Source organism: Rosa chinensis, chromosome 1 (genome assembly GCF_002994745.2).
Source record: "Rosa chinensis cultivar Old Blush chromosome 1, RchiOBHm-V2, whole genome shotgun sequence".
NCBI lineage: Eukaryota > Viridiplantae > Streptophyta > Magnoliopsida > Rosales > Rosaceae > Rosa > Rosa chinensis.
The window spans coordinates 38,245,391-38,267,002 of record NC_037088.1 but is presented as its reverse complement, the minus strand read 5'-3'; the positions used below and the strand labels follow the sequence as shown (position 1 = coordinate 38,267,002).

General features: G+C 40.5%; 1 protein-coding gene across 2 annotated transcripts; it reads right to left on the bottom strand.

Annotated features, from left to right (window-relative positions):
• Nucleotides 1-10,914: 10,914 nt before the first annotated feature.
• Nucleotides 10,915-19,626, bottom strand: LOC112186504 (probable helicase CHR10). Of its 2 annotated transcripts, XM_024324956.2 has the most exons (17): nucleotides 19,407-19,626; nucleotides 19,314-19,321; nucleotides 18,576-18,654; nucleotides 18,310-18,470; nucleotides 18,032-18,163; nucleotides 17,435-17,615; nucleotides 17,155-17,290; nucleotides 16,946-17,063; nucleotides 16,138-16,227; nucleotides 15,358-15,465; nucleotides 15,044-15,247; nucleotides 13,953-14,078; nucleotides 13,185-13,840; nucleotides 12,082-12,227; nucleotides 11,678-11,842; nucleotides 11,371-11,485; nucleotides 10,917-11,300 (listed from the first exon to the last, which is right to left on the bottom strand). In XM_024324956.2, exons 1-17 carry the CDS (start codon nucleotides 19,588-19,590, stop codon nucleotides 11,276-11,278), a joined length of 2,634 nt encoding a protein of 877 aa, XP_024180724.1. In that variant the 5' UTR covers nucleotides 19,591-19,626; the 3' UTR covers nucleotides 10,917-11,275. The 2 variants fall into 2 exon arrangements, with proteins under 2 accessions (XP_040368322.1, XP_024180724.1); XM_040512388.1 differs by lacking the exons at nucleotides 18,310-18,470; nucleotides 19,314-19,321; nucleotides 19,407-19,626 and having other exon boundaries at nucleotides 10,915-11,300; nucleotides 18,576-18,636.
• Between the last annotated feature and the right edge of the window lie 1,986 nt (nucleotides 19,627-21,612).

The window sequence follows — 21,612 nt, the reverse complement described above, 5'->3', positions numbered from 1 at the left end:
TCATGTGCCTTGTCATGAGAATTATGGCCTTAGCTTTATTTTCTTCGGAAGCACGAGCTTGCTCTATAGAGAGCACGTTCTGACTAGGCTCTTGGATGGTTTCCAGAAGTCCATCAGCCTTAATATGTTGGCGCACATCTCGGACCCACCTATGGTATCCAGCGCCAGCTGTCTCTAGTGGAACAAAGTTCAACTTATTCAAGAAACTCATGCTGAAAAACAACACAAGATTAGGGTTAGTTTCGGAGCATAAAAGGCTACCACGAAAACAATAAGAATTTCTGAGCGTAGTCGCTTCCACGAAAATCTTATTCAAGAGAGGTTTTGGATTAGATTGAAACAACGATATATGTGGTCGATAGTTTTCTTCTCAACAAACTCTAAGTTTGGAGGACTCTACAAGCTCCAAGTTTGGAGGACTCTACAAGCTCCAAGCTTGGAGTGAGCACAAACCCCCACAGTTCGGCTATTAGTCTCCCTTATGAAGAAGAAAGGGGGGTAAAAGAAGGGATGTTGAAAGTCCCCGAGAAAAGAAGAAGAAATTGAAAAACTTCAAAAACTGGAACTTTTAGAGAATTTTACCTTGAAAAGATGACGGAGGTGGCCGGGGAAAAGGTGGCCGGAAAAGTGGCCGGAAACTGGTGGCCGGAGGTGGTGGCCGGAGCTAGGCAGGGCGGTGCAGGGCAGTTGCGGGGGCTTGTGCAGGGGTGCTCGGCAGGTGTGGGCGAGGGCTTGCAAGGGCTGTGCGCAGGTGTTGATAGGTGTGCAGAAGGTTGTCGGCAGGTGCACAGGGCTCTCGGCAGATGTGCGGAAGGCTGTCGGCAGATGTGCACAGGGCTCTCGACAGCTTCTCGGCAGGTCTCGCAGATGCTTCAGCAGATGCTCGGCACTGCTCGCCAGATCTCGGCAGATCTGCGGAGGGCAGGCACAGGGCTCGGCAAGGACAGGGCCCGGTTCAGTTTTTCCGATGGCCGGTTTAGGTCCATTTCGACAGGTTCCGGTGGTTCCGCCGCCGATTCTGGACTCCTTGGGATTAGGGCTTCGATATGTGGGGAGGTGGATGTTTGAATTTGAGGGCTACGAAATTAGGGTTTCAGGGTTAGGGCTTCGTGTTGATAACATGTTTTAGGGAATCAGAAACTGAGAGAAATTCACTATGTGTTCTCATTGATAATAGGGGCCTCTTTATATAGAGGATTACAATGCATAGAATCCCAATCGTACAAGGAAAGTAATTGTACATTGTATAGGAATCTAGATCCTTCTAATATAACCCTATTACCACTAGGTCAAGTAACCTAGAGTTTGGGCCAAACACAAAAAAGAGATTTCCTTAAACAGTTTCCTAATTAATAAAATCATAATCTGATTTACTTTCATTTTTTTAGTTTTTCCATTTAGTTTCAATGTTCATCTATTTCAATCCATGTCAAAAGATAAGTAAGTTAACGGCTATGAGCAATGAAGAAGAGAGTGTCTTTTTTTTTTTTTTGTGTTTTATACTTTCACATCGGTGTTCACAAAGTGCATTGCAAAAATTTTGATGAAGTTAACACTAGTGGTTTGTGAATTGAATAATAAATTAACGATGATGAGTCAATAATAAAAAGACCAAAAAAATAGTAAAAAATTCAAATTTGGGTGGAGAAAATGAAGATCAATGTTATCCAATGAGAAATTAAGTAGTCTTTGTATTTAATTAATTGGTTATGTATTTAGTTGTCCTTACAAATTTAGATTTTAGAAAATTAGTGTACTTATTAGTCATTTTGCACTTGGGTAATATAGTCTTTCAATAATTCAAATGTTTGTAGGGTGAACTAAGAAAATAATAGAGTGGCAATAGCCGCACCCTTTTGAAAAAAGAAAACTTCAAACGAAATTAAATTGTAATAAGCAGCTTACCCGCTTAACTTTCACTCCCCTTCAACCTCCAACTAGCACTCTGTAATCTCAAACGGATGATTTGGTTTTCTCCTGCTTTACAAATTCAAGCTCAGTTGCACATCTCTGCAACCTTACCAAACAGCAAAGAGTCTTCTTTGCCTCATTTGCAACCTTACCAAAACATACAGACTCCGAATTAAACAACCAGTTTTGAACAGCGTTGACAGGCAAGGAATGCTGAAACGAAGTGGTTTTTACTTTCCGGCAATCAAAATAAAGGGATCGTCTACAGTACATTAATGTACCAATACATCAAGTAGACTAGGTTCAATACAAAGATAGACTAGCTCAGTACATAGGTAGACATGTATGGAGTTAGTCTACCATTGTACCGAGCTAGTCTACATCGGTATTGAACCTAGTCTACTTGATGTATCAATACATTAATGTACTGAAGTATTTTCCCAAAATAAATAGACCAAAGGTTAAAACTGGGCTTTGAAGTGGGCTTCATTTTATCTTCCTCATAATCATCTTTAAATAAACCCAAAGATACACCCCTTAAATTTCCCACTGTTTAAGGATATCTCTATTTGTGTTTAGCCCAAACTCTATGTTACTTGACCTAGTGGTAATAGAGTTCAATTAGAAGGATCTAGATTCCTAATCAATGTAAGATTATTTTCCTTGTATGATTGAGATTCTATGCATTGTAATCCTCTATGTAAAGAGGCCCCTATTATCAATGAGAACACACAACGAATTTCTCTCAATTTTTGATTCCCTAAAACACGGTATCAGCACGAGCCCTAACCCTAGCCCTAAAAACCAAAACTCTTCTCACCAAAACAGCCGCAAGCTCCTAGCCCTTGCTAGCCATGCTGTAAGCTGCCCCTGCAGCCCTTGCGCACCCATGTGCCACCTACTGCCCATGCAGCATTGCGGCACTCCTGCTGCCCCTGCAGCATAGCAGCTCGCTCGTTCTTGTGCAGATCAGCCTGCTTGAAAGCCCCGAAACGTCTTGTTCGGGACCTCTGATCGAAATACTTTCTTCATCAAAGTTGTTTATCTCTATCTCCTCTATCTGACCTCAAAATTTCAGCCCTATTGGAGACGTTTTGAGACCTGTACAGTATTCAAGGTGGGAGCTGTTCAGCATGCTCGTTCCTGTGCATATCAGTCAGCTTGCAAGCCCGGAAACTTCTATTTAGGGTTTTCAGATCAAAATTATTCCTTCATCAAAGTTGTTCGCCTCGGTCTCTTCTTTCTGACTTCTAAATTTCATCCCTATTGGAGACATTTTGTGACCTCTACACCAATCGGAGTGGGAGCTATTCAGAAGCGAATCTGCTCCGAATTTCAACAAGTTTGATTCGCGTAGAACTGAAGCTTGTTTGCAATCCTACAATGAGGATCGAATGCGATCCGCAATCCTAAGAGGTATGGTTTACTAAAAGTTCCCGTTTTTGAGTTTTTATTTCAATTTCTCTTCTTTTTCTCGGGGACTTGCAACCTCCCTTCTTCTACCCCCCTTTCTTTATCATAGGGGAGACCAAATTAAGCCGAACTGTGGGGGTTCGTGCTCACTCCAACCTTGGAGATTGTAGATTTCTCCAAACATAGAGTTTGTTGAGATAAAACGATCGACTGCAAACATCATTGTTTCGATCTAATCCAACCCCTCTTAGAATTGAATTTCTTGGAAGCGACTACGCTAGGAAATTCCTAATTTCTTGGAAGCGACTAAGCTCAGAAATTTTATTTGTTTTCGTGGTAGCCTTTTTCGCTCCGAAACTAACCCTAATTTCTTGTTCTCTTTCAGGATGAGTAACCTGAACAAATTGGACTTTGCTCCATTGGGAACAACTGGCTCTGAATATCACAGGTGGGTTCATGATATCCGCCAGCATCTCAAGGCCGATGGAATCTTGGATACGATTCTCGAGCCTAGCCAGGACGTGCTAACTGTTGAGCAAGCTCAAGCTTTGGAAGCAAATAGAGCAGCCTTAGAGGCAAATAAGGCGAAAACCGTCATCCTAATGACTCGTCATATGGATGATTTGCTCTAGTACGAGTGTATGAATGAAGAAGACCCCAGAAAGCTGTGGGTCTCACTCGAAGATAGATTTGGCAACGTCTATGACTCCCTGCTTCCTGACCTAGAAGTAAGATGGCATAGCCTCCGCCTCTGTGATTTCAAGTCAGTTCTTGACTACAACTCGGAAGCACTTCGCATTAAATCCTTAATGGAATTTTGTGGTAAAGAGATCACAAATGCGATGTTAATTGAGAAGACTCTCTCTACTTTCCCTGTCTCTGCATTGATGGTTGCTAAGAACTATTGAATCGATGTCACTGCAAGACGAATTACAAGGTTTCATGAGCTCATTGGAACTATGAATGTCGCTAAAAAGCATGACAACATCCTTGTGAAGAACTATAATTCAAGATCCGTGGGAACAGAGCATATTCCGGAATCCAATTATAGTCACGCCCCAAAGAGAGGGCGCCAAGAGCGAAACCCTAATCTTAGGAATACATTTGGACGTTCTGGTCCATATAATCGCTCTACTTGGGAAGGTAATCGCCAAAATAGGCAAACACGGAACGGAAGAGGTAAACGTGGAAAGAGAGAGGGAGGCAATGCCTCTGGCCATGTTGGTGGCGCCACCAACACTAAGAGCCATCTAAATGACGCTTTCAAAACACCTCAATCAATGGAGTTTGAGCAAAAAGATGTATGTTCTCGATGTGGAGTGTCTGATCATTGGGCACACATTTGTAGAGCTCGTGGAGAAATTGTCACCGCCTACAAAGCATATTGTGAAGCAAGAGAAGCTCACTATATGGAACAAGAAGATCAAGAATATGATCTAGAGTGAAGGGTTAAATACTACAAATCTGGCTGGGATTAATAGATCGCCAATTCTGTTTAAGTCTTTGTTTTTCCAAGAGATGTAATAGGCAATTGCCAGATATTTTTGTAGTAAATGCCAATGGTTTAGCTTTTCTTCAAAGTAGGCTCACTCAAAGTAAGTGTGATGTCTAGGAAGGTTATGAGATTAGTAGTACTTAAGCGAGCCTTGCTCCACCGACATCTCTCTACTCACCTGGTCACACTTATTTTTGAATTACCGAAAGAAGTTAGACGACTACCATTGTTTTGCATTAGCTATCATTTTGGATTAGATTTTGTTTAGTCAAAGAGACAAAAATGTAACTCCGTTGGCTTATGAATAAAATTTCGAGTTTTTTATGACTCCATTTTGATTCTGAGCATATGACTTTTGTGACTACGATGGCTGGGTCATTAGTATTAATTCAAGGACATGGAATAGCTCCAGTTCCACTTGCCAAATGGCACCTTAATTACTGTCACATAAACTCTCTACGCCTCTAGGGCAAATCACACCTATGAATAGCCAACGGATTCCATGCGAAAGAGCATGTAGAGAACGGAAATGAGTTCCTTTGCAATACCTCTAATGATTGCGAACAAAGGCGCATCTTAGAGAAGTTTATGTGTCTCTCTAGTGGATTCTATTTCACTATTCGAGCTATTAATCCAATAAAGTTATGAGAGAATATCTCTTAGATTTAGACACATATTGGCTTTATCACGACAGGATAGATCATCCTAGTTCTGATATGATGATTCGTCTACTAAAGACTTCACATGGACATCATTTCTTTCAAGCGAAACGAAGCATGAATCAAAAGTTGATTTCTGGACTAAGTGTGACCGACGCTGCTGCCTAGGGCACCACCTCCGTCCACCACCAGCCTGGGGCTGGCACAGTCCCTATCCATGACACCATGGATAGCGTCCATCATGGTGATGGCTCCCCAGGTGATGCTTTAATCACCAACTTGCTTCAAATAGAGTTTCAGACGCTCAGGCCTAACCAAAATTCTCATTGGTTACTTCTAAAGCCTCTCGCTAGTTTTACAAAGCCCGTTCCTTAGGGAAATTAGGACTAAGACCGTCCTATGCAAAGGAAATGAACATATTCATTCTGTTCTTACATAGAATCCATGGGGATTCTGTGGATTGATTCAACCAACTTGCGGATGCTTAAATATTTCATGATATTGGTTGACACGCAAACACGCTGGTCACTTGTTATGCCATTGTCCACCTATAAATGCTGCTTATGCTACACTCCTAGCACATATCATATGACAACGGGCTTACTCCCCAGATCATCCTATTCAGTCAATTGGATTTGACTATGCTAGAGAGTTTACATCGAAAGACTTTCGATGGATATTGCAATGGGACTGATGTTGGACATCACATTCCCATGTACACGCCCAAATGGTCTTGCGGAAACGACTACGCTGATAGTCCGGACATTGGTAATGCGCGCCAATCTCCTTATATCCGCTTGGGATATCGCATGCAGCTATGCTAATTCGCCTACGACCCACCGCCACTCAATGTACCTCTGCGTTACAGCTAGTGACTGAGTACAAGTATCGTACTTACGCATATTTGAGTGAGCCATTTATGTGCCAATTGCGCCGCCACAGCGCTCTATGATGGGTCCTTACAGACGAATGGGCAACTATGTTGGATTTGAAACTCCAACAATCGTCCGCCACTTAATGCCCTTGCAAGGCGATCTCATTACCGCTAGATTTGCGGGTTGTCACTTTGATGAGACAGTCTTCCAGTCATTAGGGGGAGATAAGAACACGGATGTTCAGCAGGAACGACAGGAATTGTCGTGGCCTGTCCCCACTATGTCTCATCTCTATCCCTGATAAAGTGACGAGATCACACAAATATGCTGCAAACAAACCTGCAAGGAAGGCCGTCCCTACGAGAGGACGTAGCGCCACCCCACACGGAGGTGGGCATGGCGCCAACGTCAAAGAGAGTGGCACTCTGGCATTACAGGCCATGGCCCCAACTAGGATGCGTGGGAGGCCCGTAGGTTCGAAGGACACTTTGGCACATTCCAATCCTTTGATCATCAAGACTCAAAATCCATCTCATGAGAATCTTCCAGGTTAGGGTTATCGTTGGGGGACGCCTCAACGTCAGAACCTATTCCTGAGAATATAGAGCTCTATAAAAATTACACTAGTGTACTTGAGACGTGGGATAGAGACTCCATCATAATTGATGATGTAGTTGCGTATTTCGTTGCGCATGAGTTTGTTGAGTCAGATAATATCGAACTACGCTCCGTTGATGAATGAATACCAACGAAGAGAGTTTTTGGCCTAAATGGAAAGATGCGATCCAGGTTAAGATGGATTCTCTAACGAAGATGAAGGTTTTCGAGCTAGAGATGCCAACACCTCCTAACATAAAACCTGTTGACTAATGGGTCTTCGTTAGAAAGCGTGATGAGAAAAAGATATGGAAATCTCGCCTTATGGCGCAAGGCTTCTCATAAAACGCCCTGGAATCGACTATGATGAGACATATTCTCTCGTAATGGATGTCATTGCACTCCACTACCCTGTCAGTTTGGTAGTTTCCGAATAACTGAACATGCAGCTTACAAATATGGTCACTACGTATCTCTATAGGGATCTAGATACGGAATATACATGAAGGTTCATGGCGAACTTCATTTACCCAAGTCAAGTGGCTCTAGACCATGGAGCGCGTTTACAATAAGGTTGAAATGCTCACTAAAGTGACTACTTGATTGGAAAGGGATATGCCCACGCGTTTCTATGACAAGTTTCGGATTCTATCGCGGTTCATGTTGGACATGATCTTCATTAGAAGCCCTTAAAGAGTTAAGGGAAACCGCTGAACACTTGAAATCCGAGTTTGAGATGAAGGATTTTGGGAAAACACGATTATATCTCGGTTTGGAACTTGAGCATCGTGTCGATAGATGCTTAGGCATTTTGACAAGGTCAAGCCTTCAAGCACCCCCATAATCGTCCGTAGTCTTGATCCTCAAAAGGATCCTCTTCGTCGAAAGGATGATGACGAAGATGTGCTAGAGGCAGAAGTGCCTTACTTAGTACAATAGGCGCATTATTGTACTTATCCCAATGCACAAGTCCGGACATCTCATATGTTGTGAACTTGTTAGCTAGATATAGCTCTGCGCCAACGCGACACCATTGGATTGGTGTAAAAGATATATATCTTTCGATACTTGAGATGTACGATTGATATGGGCTTGTTCTATCCCTACAGAGAGATGATGGATTCAGACCCATCACACACCAGGATCGCCGCCCACATTGGCGTGCGTCCGCTATCCCCATCCCAAAATGGTATAAGTGTTTTGGAAGGTTTTGCTGATATTGGGTATCTCTCTGACCCACACAAAGGTCATTCCCAAACTGATTAAGTGTTCACAATGGTAAAAGATCGTGATATCTTGAAGTCTACAAAACAGACCTTAGTCGATATATCTTCAAACCATGCAGAGATTTTTGCTCTTCACGAAGTGATTCGTGAATGTATATGGATTAGATCCCTAGTTATGCATGTTCGAACAATTGTGGTTTGAAGTCTACCACAGATGAGCCTACGAGCATTTAAGATAATGCTGCTTGTTTTGAATAAAGAAGCAAAAGCTACATCAAAAGCGACAACACCAAGCATAATCAGCAACAACAGACTCTCCTCAAGATCAAAGTGAACTAGGTTTAATCTGAGGACAGTGTGGCAGGCTTGCTCACTAAGTCATTGCCTAAATTCCACTTTCGAGGAACATGTTGGTAGCATCGATTACGGAAGTCATCCGAACTCCCATGACCGTTGTCATCAGGGGGAGATGCAGACATCAGGGGGAGATGTCTACATGTATGGTCACGAAACGTGAAGGGTGTGTTGTGCTCTTTTTCCCCTTCGACCGAGGTTATTTTTGTCCCACTGGGTTTTTGTTACTCGGCAAGATTTTTAACTAGGCAACGAGAGAAGCACTGCGTTTGGACAACACAAGGGGGAGTGTTTAAGGATATCTCTATTTGTGTTTAGCCCAAACTCTAGGTTAATTACTTGACCTAGTGGTAATAGGGTTCAATTAGAAGGATCTAGATTCCTAATCAATGTATGATTATTTTCCTTGTATGATTGAGATTCTATGCATTGTAATCCTCTATATAAAGAGGCCCCTATTATCAATGAGAACACACAACGAATTTCTCTCAATTTCTGATTCCCTAAAACACCCACAAGTTTATGTCCAATTGTATTTTACTTTTCATTTTTAGAAAGAAACAGCCCAAGGTTATTCTCAAAAAAAAAAAAAGGATACAGATATGGGAATGTCCTATATATGTATAAGTACAAAAGTGTTTATGTAAGGGGCAGCGAAATCAAATATATGAAGAACTGCTCAATTCATTAGGGAAAAATGCACCAACAGTGTCCGGACACTGTGAGGACTGTCAAAATGATACCTGAACTTACAAAGTTATCAATGTGATACCTGGACTCATATTTTCGTATCAACGTAGTACCTACGACCAAATTCCGTCACGGATCCGTTAAATTTTGCACGTGCAACGCACGTGAGGCCGAAAATGAGGGCAAAAAGACCGATTTACCCTCAAAATTTTTCTTTCTTCTTTTTTATTTGTTTCTTTCTTTCTTCTTTTTTATTTCTTTCTTTCTTCTTCTTCTTCTTCGGAGTTCTTCCCCGACGGCGCGAGTACGCCTTATTGTTGGACTGGTGTTGTGCTTGGGTTCTATGTGCTAGGTTCAGTGTTCAATTCATGGTGTTGAGGGCTCCAATGGCGGCCTGGAGAGGTTGTTTCGTTGTGGGAGATGAAGGTAAGTGGGTCGAAGGGCTGAGAGGAGTATGAGATCAGATCGGATCGCCATGGCTGCCGGAGTGGGATCTGGTTGTCGGTTCGATCGGGTTTGGAGACGGTAAAGCACCGGGGGTGACGTTTGGTCGGGGTGGCTCTAGATTGGGTTCAGTGGGCGTTCGATTACGGCGGCGGCGGCTTGCAGTGATGGCGGCAGCATTACCAATGGTTTGGACAGGTTGCTGTTTCAATCTTCCATGGCTGCTGCTGTTGGGTCTGGCTACTGTTTTGATCTGGTATGCGGATTGTTGGAGAGAGACGCTCCAGATCGGGTTGGGTGGGCGGTGTTGGTGGTGGTGCACTTCGGGGCTCCTCCTGGATCCAATGCTCGGCCCAATCCAATGCACTTCGCAGCTGCTGGTATTGCCACCAATTGAGGCAGACTACCACCAATCAAGAACATGAATAATTGAGAATATGAACATGAAGAAATGTTAGGTTCATACTTATTGGATTGGGATTTTGATCATGAAAATTTTTTGCTTTTTTGCTGGGTTTGAGAAGATGAACATGAAAAAATGTAATCATCTTTTATTACATTGATGGTTGCGGTGGTGTTGGCGAGGAGAGAAGGAGAGTGAGAGGAGAGAGAGAAGAAATAAGAAATTTCTTCTGTTTTTTTTTTTTTTAATAAAAATGTGTAAAAAGACAATTTTACCCTTAAATTTAACGGATCCGTAACGGAATTTGGTCGTAGGTACTACGTTGATACGAAAATATGAGTCCAGGTATCACATTGATAACTTTGTAAGTTCAGGTATCATTTTGACAGTCCTCACAATGTCCGGACACTGTTGGTGCATTTTTCCCATTCATTTATACAGCAACCAAAAAGTTTGGTACTGTCTACTAGTATAGACAGAACTAGTTGCAGCTGAATTTACATATTTTCCGGTGTAGATAGAGGTAATACATACTGCAAACTGCAAACTGCCTCTTTGTACTATTTCTATGTCTGCTCCTTAAAATTTGAAGCCGTCAATAGTAATCTTGACACCACTGCAAAAGTTTCCCCAGCTATGTGAGGGCCTGTGAGTAAATTGATGAAGTAACAATAAGTATTGGACCATACTTCAGGTATGATTTGACGGTTTTTTCTCCCTGTCCTACTGGTTCACACATGTTCTTGACACGACTTCAGGGGAGCAGGCCATTTCTGTCCTATTCCTAGTTTGATCCATTTTTCAGGAGAACATCGCTTCGTTTCTTTAAAAACTCAGATTGTGAAAATAAAGAACCATGATAATTGTAATAATCCGTTAAAACCTCAAAGAACTGGCTTGATATTTGAACTCAACAAATCAAGCTTATAGTTCTCACGTTTGAATGCTTAAGGAGAGTTTGAAACTCTAAACCAATTATCTCACTTACACGATTGATATCAAAATAGGAACACGACAAGAATATTGTATGTTCCTAAGTTTGATCGATCTTTACATGAGAGAAGGAAGGTATGCTGGAGTCAGTAGACTGCACATATTTACAAGTGAAGAAAGGTAGCAAAGGTGCATTTACTTCATCTAATCATATCAGCCACAACGGTGGAAGACACAAACCACATCAAGATCAAGCAAGAGAGCAATCCAAACCATCAAGATGATCGTCTATAATAATACCTGCAGAGATATACAAGAAATTATTTTTTGTTCATCCGTCGCACATAATGGAGGGAGAGAGAAAACTTACACATAAATCTTTATGCCATGGATAGAAGCATATTTTCGTAGAAGACGTTCCACCGCATACCATTCTGCACGATCCGATGCATCTTGATACCCAATACGTGGCATGTGGATTGAAGCTTTTAAGATCAAGCAGAAAACGAAGGCGTGAGGTAATCAAAAACATGCTTTACGTCCCAAACTCCAAGATAACAAACTGACTCTTGACCAAAGATACCACACTTCCATATTGAGTTTCAAATGTACCATAGGGTGGAATGACAATGCCATAGAGCAAATTCAACTTTGAACTGAACAGAAAAGATCTTTACCAGAACTTTGGGCGGCTGAAAACGATGCCTTTGATAAGCAACGTTCCAAGTCAGGAATAGAAATCTTGCTCCGGGGTACTTTACGCCTGGGATTATAAGATTGTACAACAGCTAAAGCCACCCATCGAGGGGGATTGCTGTCCATCTTCTGTTCATTCGAATCCTCTACATAGCAACAAATAGTTGACCAAGAAAATTACATTAGTGCAAAACAAATTTCTGTATGATGCTTATTACAGCTACAAGTTACTGATACCTTCTCGTTACACCTTTGCACACATCATGACAAGCAAAAGTTGTTTAACTATTATAATCAAACTTCACTACAAGTAGCTTCTGTTGAACTTTGGATTACATTCAATGGGGATAACTGAGTTACTATTTCAGGAGAGACAGAGACTAACCATCAAGTCTTATAAGGTGAAGATCACCAAGATGCAGGTCGTTAAATTCAGAGGCTCGTTGATATGCATCGGGGACACTTGCAGATAGCCTCTCCAGTGCATTAAACATTCCTCCATGACCCCACTGTCCCGAATCATCAACACAGCTGCAAAATAGACATATGAATCATGTTTGAGGGTAGAATATACTAACAGCCGACAAAGATGGAGCCATTTCAAAACATAAAGGAGTTTGAGCATAGTGCATGACAGAAAAAATTATTAATAGCACCCTGGAATCATATGGTACTGCACATTCAAAAGTCATAAGTGTGGAGCATAATCAGTTCTCTGGCACATGCACGTTCAAAAGTCATTAGTGTGTAGCATAATAAGTTCTGTAGCACAAATGCTCTCACCATTGTATAATAACATTGATTTATTGCTCAACAAATTTATCAATTCTGGATAATCAATGTAGATTAAATTATACACAGCATATCACCTTATGAGTAACCGAATGAGGTAAGGAAAATATCAAATATCAAAAAGACAAGTTCATTCCTTGATTCTATGTGTTAAATATGGTTTTCATTTTCATATTTAACATGGTATCAGAGCGGGTTACCCACATATGCATGCCTAACGGCTAACGGCCACACGGGCTCCACGTCACCCAAAGTTGTCCACGTGTATGGCTTGAAAATTCGCCATACGTGCGGGGGCGTGTTGAGAATATATACATCCCACATGGGAAAATTGGGACTTTGCTAGTGGGTTTATAAAGGTTTGGGCCACTCCATCCATTGCCAATTGGTTTTGGATGTGAACCCCAGATTACTTTATCACTATGTACTAATACAAAATGAAATATTTTGGACAGGTAGAAATTCCAGATTGGAGAAGTTTTGTCTATTGATCTTAGTGATCCTACTTTGGAATCTAGATAACCTGAAGCTAATATATCCATAAAGGGAAAGAAAAAAAAAAGTATTCATAAAGACAATTAAATAGTCGATTGTCTCTCACATCCCATACTATTCCGACACTGAAATCCCACACTCAAAAGTCTCCAACAGACATCCTATGCAAAGTAATGAGAGGCATTTAGAGAATTTGTTTACCTCAAAATAATGGTAGGCTTAGAGGGACAAACTTTTGATGGTTGTGTACAATCTCCATAAACAAACTGGACAGAACCTGAGTCGGACATGATGTCCCTATCAACAGGACTGATAGGCTCCTCAACAGACAGTGATTGGTAGCCCAGGTCTACCCACCTAGATAACTTCTTTTCCTCTGCTCTTTTTTTTGCAGCCTCAAGTTTTAGACGCCTTTCCTCGGGTAAGTTTCTTCGGCTTCCCATATCTGAATTTTCATTGCTACTTGCTTGTGGTACCTCCTTGAATTTCTTAACCCAGGAGAGATATGAATCTTCATCGAAACTAGTATTTAAACCGAGAGAAGTAGAACTTCCTCCTGCAACCAGATCTTGTCCATTCAATACATCCGTTGCACCGACCTCAAATTTCCTCTCATCCTTGGTTGCTGTTTCTTTATTGCGCACTGAAATCGCCTTCTCGGCCAAAGCATCCAATTCTGAAATCTCACACTCACCATTGTTGACTTCAGCAGGATCAAACAGATGTAACCCAAATATGATAGATCGCAGGTCACTAGGTTCAACTCCTGCTGTCTCTTTACCTTCCTCGTCCATAACATCATCCCCAATAACATTATGGCTAAGCTGCAACTTCCTTTCTGCTCTCCGCATGATAACCTATGGGGACACAGATGAAAGAAAATATGTACGGCGGCCTTCAGTTGTAATGGCTGATGCATACGATCTCCTTGACTCAAAAAAAAAAAAACAAAAAAGTATAAGATCACACCTCCTCCACTGTACGTCCGGTAACTAGGTTTATTGACAGCACAGAATTTAATTGACCAATCCTGTGTGCCCGCTGCAAAGCTTGCTTATCAACCTGGGGATTCCAATCTTGCTCGTAGAATATAACCTAACACACGTCATAGACCAACAGAATGTCATACAAAAAGACACTATTAATTATATGATCACAATATAACACAAGTAGGGTGTACTATAAAGCCATTTGAAAGAAGAATTCTTGAACAATGATATGCTTTTAACCTCCTGCAATAAACCAATAACTCTTTATATCTCATTTTCATTTCTGACCGCATGCAATCCATTCAAAGTAATATACTGAATATGAAACCAACTCTCTTCTGTTCTAAGATGTATTATTGATGATTGCAAGTATCAATAATCTGATAACTGCAGCTTCTGACCTCATATCTGAGCACTAATTTCCATGATGCCTCTAGAAAAATAAAACCACTCCCAAAAATCATAGATCTCATGGACTTATAATCATGTGCATAAATGTATTAGCACTTATCCATACAGACAGAGAGATATATGTCATATGAGATATCCCCCCAACCAAACTAAAATAAAGTGTTTCTAGCAAAAATGCACAATCATCCTCAAACAGCCATAAATTCAATGAATCAAAAAAGAGAATGAATTTATAGCAATAACCACATAACTATTGATCAGATTTTGGAGCCATATGAAATTGCAGTATTTTTGCACATCCAGTTTCTTATTCAGCAACACTCCGAGAGAAGATTGGAGGCCCATTTAAAATTTGAATCAAACGGTACACTCTTTATGACATTTTGTGAATGTCTGACAAGAACTAAAAACATTCTTAATCTGGGATCATGGTATATCATTCGTCATATACAGTGAGATTCAAGAAAAACCTTCCGCTCTTGCACTCTAAAAAGTTTAAAGATCTGAAATCACGATTTAACAACTAGCAAATTAAAACCTACAAGTCCTGATTTTCAGGTTTCGACCTTTTGGTGTATTTCTTTCCTCAAACCCCAAATATCGTTTCAAAAAAGAATTGTTTCAAAATAGTAGTGACATAAGGGGTTTGCCGAAACTCACAGTATCAGCAGCAACAAGATTCAAGCCAACTCCCCCAGCTCTAGTGGAGATCATGAAGACAAAAGCATCATTTTGATCAGCTTGGGACTTCAAACTTTGTTTTGCTGATTGCTTGCTGAAACTTCTTATAGCAGCAAACCGCTCCTCAGCCCGAATTGATCCATCAAGGCGCTCGTAGGAATATTTTCGCAACTCAAGAAAATCCTGCATTGCATATGAGAGTAGAAATTCGTTGAATGCGGAACACCATATATAAGAAGCTGAAACATCTAATCATTTTCAAAGACCCAAAGAACACAACACCACAAACAAACCTGTAGAACATCGAGTGTATGTGTCATCTGAGCAAAGAGAAGGACACGGCGTCCCTGCTCATGCAGCTTCCAAAGTAGTCGATCCAAAATCATAAGTTTACCGCTAGCCTGATCCGATCATAAGGAATGAAGAGACACAGGTGGGAAGAAAATATAAGACCAGAGCAGCAGGCAGAACAAAGGTACTTGAACTGAGGTCAGGTATGTTCCCTTTCAGAGGCAAAGCAGATAGACTTTCCTCTGTTAATCTCCATCACTTCCATAGATCTTAGATCTTTTTTGGTTCAGGGGTTAGAAGCTTGGAATGAGTCCTTTTTATTTTATTTTTATTTTTATTATAACTAGGGAAACCCTTAAACCAACTTAGTGGGCCCCAGGCTAGATACTTGAGCCTCCTGGCGAATCCTAAAATATTTAGTAGACAGGTTACTAGCTTTTAGTGAGGTGTTCATATTCCAGACTAGATGGGAGCCAACCATGGGTCTGAGCATTCCTAGCAACCCCATTGGTTTTGGGAATAAGTATAAAACTCCATTCCCATGATTGGCCATTCCCATGATTGGTACGTACAACCTTGGAAAGATAATGCATGCTACATAGGATTTGGATGCCCAAAAGTGGAAATTTTGAACCCTTCAGCTCACTTGGATTTGTTGCCTTCCCAAAAAATCCCATTCTACACTAACTGGGGCCTTTGGAGTCTGGACTTTGGAGACTAAATAACTTAGTAAAATAGGAATTTATTATCTTCAACCAAAGTGATATAGCAATTAGGAATACCTGAATCAGGTGTTCACCCTCTTCATATGGTTCTGGCTCAATACCAGGGAAGAGATAAGGATGGCTACATGCTTTTCGCAACTGTATCACCTGTATGTCAGGAAAAGGTAAAGGTAACAGATAGTTAAAATCAGTAACTCGAAATCACAATACCAGGTGGACTTTTAGTAAACAATGGATTACTGAAAGATTATTTAAATATTTGAAGAAAGAAGTTAGAGTAAGATTAAAGAACTAACAGTACCATGCCACCAAGTTAGCACTATTCTTGGTCCGGTCTGTTTATTGTTTCCCTTAGCCTTCTTTCTTTCTTTCTTTTCTTTTTTTTTTTTTTAACAAGAAAAATTTTACAGGCATTTTGGTACAATTCCGCTTCTGCTTCTATTTAATCAAAGTCAGGAAAGCAACAGTTGAGAAGCAAACTAGAGGGTGCTTTCCAACAGTTACAATTATACAAATAGCAGTTTGGTCAACAACGACAAAGTCAAATCCTGATATTCAGTTTAATATTTCAAGATATCCTAGTGTCTTTATAATACTATGGATATATGCTGCATGCTCTGCAAAAAACCATTGCATGAGAAACTATAGCTATCAGCCAACAGGACCTCTTAAATGCATCTCTCCTAGAAGCTAAAGCACTAGTACTGCACAGGTCATCCTAAAACATTTAAGAAGTACACTGATATCACATTTGTGACTCTGTAGAACATATGGAAGAAACCAGTTCATGGTACTAATGGTAAATATCACATTCAGGAAAGTAAAAGAGAGATTCTTGAGATCAGAGATAAAGAAATTAACATACAATATTCTGTAAGGATTGATGATTTGAACCTCCAGAAGATAGTGCAAGTAGCTTAGGAAGCTCCTTCCTCAATATTGACATGTACACCTTCTTTTGCAAGCTGACCAGTGGTGCCAGCCTATCAAGATAATTCATCTTATCATAATATGGTATAAACAGGCTCCATAAGTTCTAACAGTATTTCTACAAAAAAGGGACGGATAAAATACACTGTTATCTCAGTAAGGGGTGGCAGGAATAGATCTCCAATCTCGATGAGTTTAGATTTTGTGCGCCGGAGCATGAAAGCCCCCAATATGCGTTTTAAGCTTTTGAGTTGTTCTATGACTTCAGCTGTATTATAGCCTGTTCAATAATAACAAAAGTAACTTTTACAAAACCTTTTTGAGTAAATAAAAATAAATAAAAAGAAGAAACTCATCTCCAAGCTTTCTACATGACATTACAGAAAAGAAATGCACAGAACGTAAGAACAAGTGAGAAGATAACCTGACGAAGGATCTCCAGCTTCCTTGAATGTAACAAGGAACTCGTCCAGTTTCAGAAAGACTGAAGGCATACAAAAATACATCAAAGCCCACAGTTCAGTGAGATTGTTTTGAATAGGTGTGCCAGTCATCAGTAACCTTCTTGGAATGAGATACCGCTCTCTTAGGACATTGTACAGAACCTATTATGGTCGAAGCATGTTTGTTTGCCAATAAAATTATGTACAGAAAGAGACACAAAAGAAAAGTAACTATCTTTACTCAAATTTTCTCATGCTCACATATGACATAGTATACATGCTGAAAGTCACGACGTATTGGGAAAAAGTTCCCGATGTCCTGTTTTGTGCAATGTTTACCAATTACACGCAAAGTACGAAAATGAAAAGCATGTATCTGTCATGATAAGTTTAGAAGCCACTAGTTAAAAGTGTCATATCCTGAATATGTATACCTACTATCTACTGTATGACTATTTCCAAGTTTCACAGTAAATACTGTACTACATGTTATCAACTCATAATAAGGAAAAAAGTTCCCCATTGCACATTTTTCCATTAATAGTTGTACGAGAGAATACATGACATTTTAGACATACACTGGAAGGGTTTTTAAGCCTTTGCGCTTCATCAATTACTGCATAGTTCCATGGTATTTGAGAAAGGAAATCCTGATCGGCCAACGCAATGTCATATGTTGTCAACAGGACATCGAAAGGTAACGACAACATCTGCCAACACATCAACAAGAAACAAATTGACTATAGTGTAATGAGCAATAGAATAGCTGATTAAAGAGCTAACAGCGATAAGCTCTAGTGCCCAACATTAATGGTTACATTACGTTCATAGCCCATTTCTCAAATAGCATTCTTACATCAGATACCGAGGAATGCACTTTCACATGCTCATATATTGTCCTGCGTAAGCTGCGCCTATATTCTTTATCACCAACATACCGTACAAATTTTAATTTTGGAGCAAAGTTTTCCATCTCCGAGACCCAACCATCAGTCACACTTAGAGGACACAACACCACTGTGGATAATTGAGTGATAATTAGGGGACAAGATATGTATCAAGCACACCAATAACCAAATTATTAACTCACGATTTTCACACCAAAAACGAAAAGAAACTCACAGAATGGTCCACATGACATCTTTTGAACCTTCAAATAGCTCAATAAAGCGACAGCTTGCAGAGTCTTTCCCAGTCCCATCTGTAAAACATCCACTGCAATTTAAGTATAATGAATACAACCGAGAAAAATTCACTTCTACTGAATCTGCTGCAACAAGTTGCATTTTAACGCAAAGTCAACTTCACAAGCCTCAACAATCAATATCAGCATCCTCACTAACTTTGCACTGGTGGCCTAGGAAAAAAAAAGCTACATCCCATGCTTCCAAACAAGGGTCAAGGCGGGCTTCAATCACCATCCTTGGATACAGTGCCAAAGAACTTCACCAACTAAGCTAGTCAGCATCTTCCACTAAATTCATGTGATCAACAAAACCCTAACAATTACCAAACAGTCATATTTGAACCAACTTTTGACAGAAATGGAAAAGTCTCAAGAATCTCAACCCATACATTAGAATCTCCTCTCAAAATTCTCATCAAGAATCGGAAACATTTTGCTTTACTGACATTATCAACTCTAAGGCTAAAGTAATATGCAATCACATCAAAAACTAATGCACAGCCTTATTTAATTACTTCAATTATCAGAAAATCATAACCAAATTTTACACAATCACATTCCATTAAGCTTTTAAACGCATTCCATAAAAAATACAAATAAATAAGTAAATAAAACAGAAAAAGTACGAAATCACCGTAGAGAAGAAGACTTGGATAGAGCGAGAGAAGTTATACCTCATCTCCTGCAAAACAAAATCGAACTCTTTCTTAAGCTTTCTCGGCAATCAAAGACGCCGGAGAGTTGAGAAATTACGGAAAAGCCCTTACCGAGAACGACGTTGACGCCGAGGTTGTACCGCCGTATGAGCCACGAGACGCCTTCGACTTGGTGCGGCTTCAGCGTCGCCGTCACGCCGAGCTCTTCGGAGCTGACACGCGCGTCTCCGGCGCGTGCGTCGTCGGCGAGTATGATCTCCGCCGCGGCTCTGAGCCTCTTCTCGTAATTCATCATCTCCGTCTGAGATGTGTGTAGTCAAGAAATTATTGACCGTCTTTTTGAACGAAGGAGCGAGGAGGGAAGAGAGAGAATTACCACGGTGACGGAAATACCCTTACAGAAATTCCATATTTACAAACTGGGCACAGTGTTTTTATTTCACTTTAGTCGGTTGGGTTGAGGGTATTTTTGATCAAGCGAAAATATCGAGCGGTAAAATCCAGATGCTCAGTAATACGTGGTCAATTATTTGCTTGACACGTGGAAGAACCTTGGCCGTTGAACATCTTCATTTTTCCTGATCGATCTGGGTTGGGCAGATAATAGCAACTTGCCTTTTCTTTCTAAGCAAGGAAAATATTTTAACAAATTACATATAAGTTATTGACAAAAGATGACTTAACAATTACATCCTTTAAAGATTGAATTAAACATATAAGGACTAAATCTTACAAATAAGGACAATCTGCTCTCCACTTGCCACATGTCATGAGTTAATTTACTTTCTTACCCTTAACTACTTATTTTGACTTATAATCCCTTTATAAGGATTAAATCTTACCAATAAAGACAATCTGCTCTCCACTTGGCACATGTCATGAATTAATTTACTTTTTTACCCTTAATTACTTTTTTTGACTTCGAATCCTTTTATGTTACTTTTTTTTTTTTAAGAATAATCTCATACTCGTCCAGTTCTGCTATTGCACTTGTACTCGTGTTCACAGTAGCAACTCGTCATTGCCTAATCCTGCTACTGTACTCGTCCAATCCTGCTACTGCACTGCACTCATACTCGTCCAGTTCTGCTACTGCACTTGTACTCGTGTTCTGCTACTGCGCTCGTCATCGCCTAATCCTGCTACTGCGCTCCTCGTGTTCTGCTACTGCACTTGCCCAATCCTGCTACTGTACTCGCTACACTCGTACTCGTGTTCTGCTACTGCACTCGTTAAGAGCAGTAACAGTAGCAGTGGCATGAGCAATTAGATCTGTCAATCCATGAATGAAATTGAAGCCTCTAGTTGAATCTCGGCTACATCAATAAATCAATCTAAAACTCACATACTAATCTATTATTTATTGGTAGTGTTACTAATACTTGTTAAGATAAACCTCCAATTGAAGCCTCTAGTTGAACATATCTACATTCCCGTTCCGCGCATCCAAGTACCTCCTAAAGCACGCATCAGTACAGAACTGCAAAATACGGCCCGATAGTGGTCCAATTGCAGCCTTTAATTAGCTCGTCGAACTGCACTCATTTGCATATATATTGACGTTTACAAATTGTGGTCTAAAACATGTGCAATCACATGGTAGCAGGCTAGCAGCATCTAACAAGCATTTATTTGCTTTTCACCATAAATGCATAAACTATCAAATAATTAAGATATGTTCAAAACAAAAAAAGAAGCGGAACAAAAAAACTATAGAAAACTATCAAATAAGAAATTTGCGATGAATTACCTACTACAATGAATCATTCTTGTGATCATGAGACTTTCCCCAGTAGCCAAACATGGTCACGAATTGTTCTGTATCACAATCTCCTCGTAACTCACTAGTTCAACTTCAGCTGGGAAATTATACAGCACACAATAGCTCCTTAAACAAGTACCTCAAATATCCTAACAACTAAATTTAAGGGCCGAAACAGATAAACCGAATGGCAGTAAAATAATACTTGTTAAGATCAGTTCCACCAATCAAATACAAAACTACAAAGCAGAGCAGAGCAGATCGATCCACCAGAAGAAATCGAAGAAACGTCGGAAAACATAAAACTTGTCAGCTTCGATTCTCTCTCTCTACACCAGCGACTGGACCAATCGAGGCTGGAAGTGAAACCAGGGCGAGAAGACGAACCAAACCACACAAGTTTTCCACCGCGTCGTCACCGGACGAAGAAGTTCCGGTTGAGTTGCTTTCGGTGGTCGTCGGATCAAGGAACCAGGTCTCGTGCCATGGAGATTTCTGGAACGATCTGATGCATGGAGTTAGGTTGCTAGGATTCCATTGGAGTTAGGGGAATGG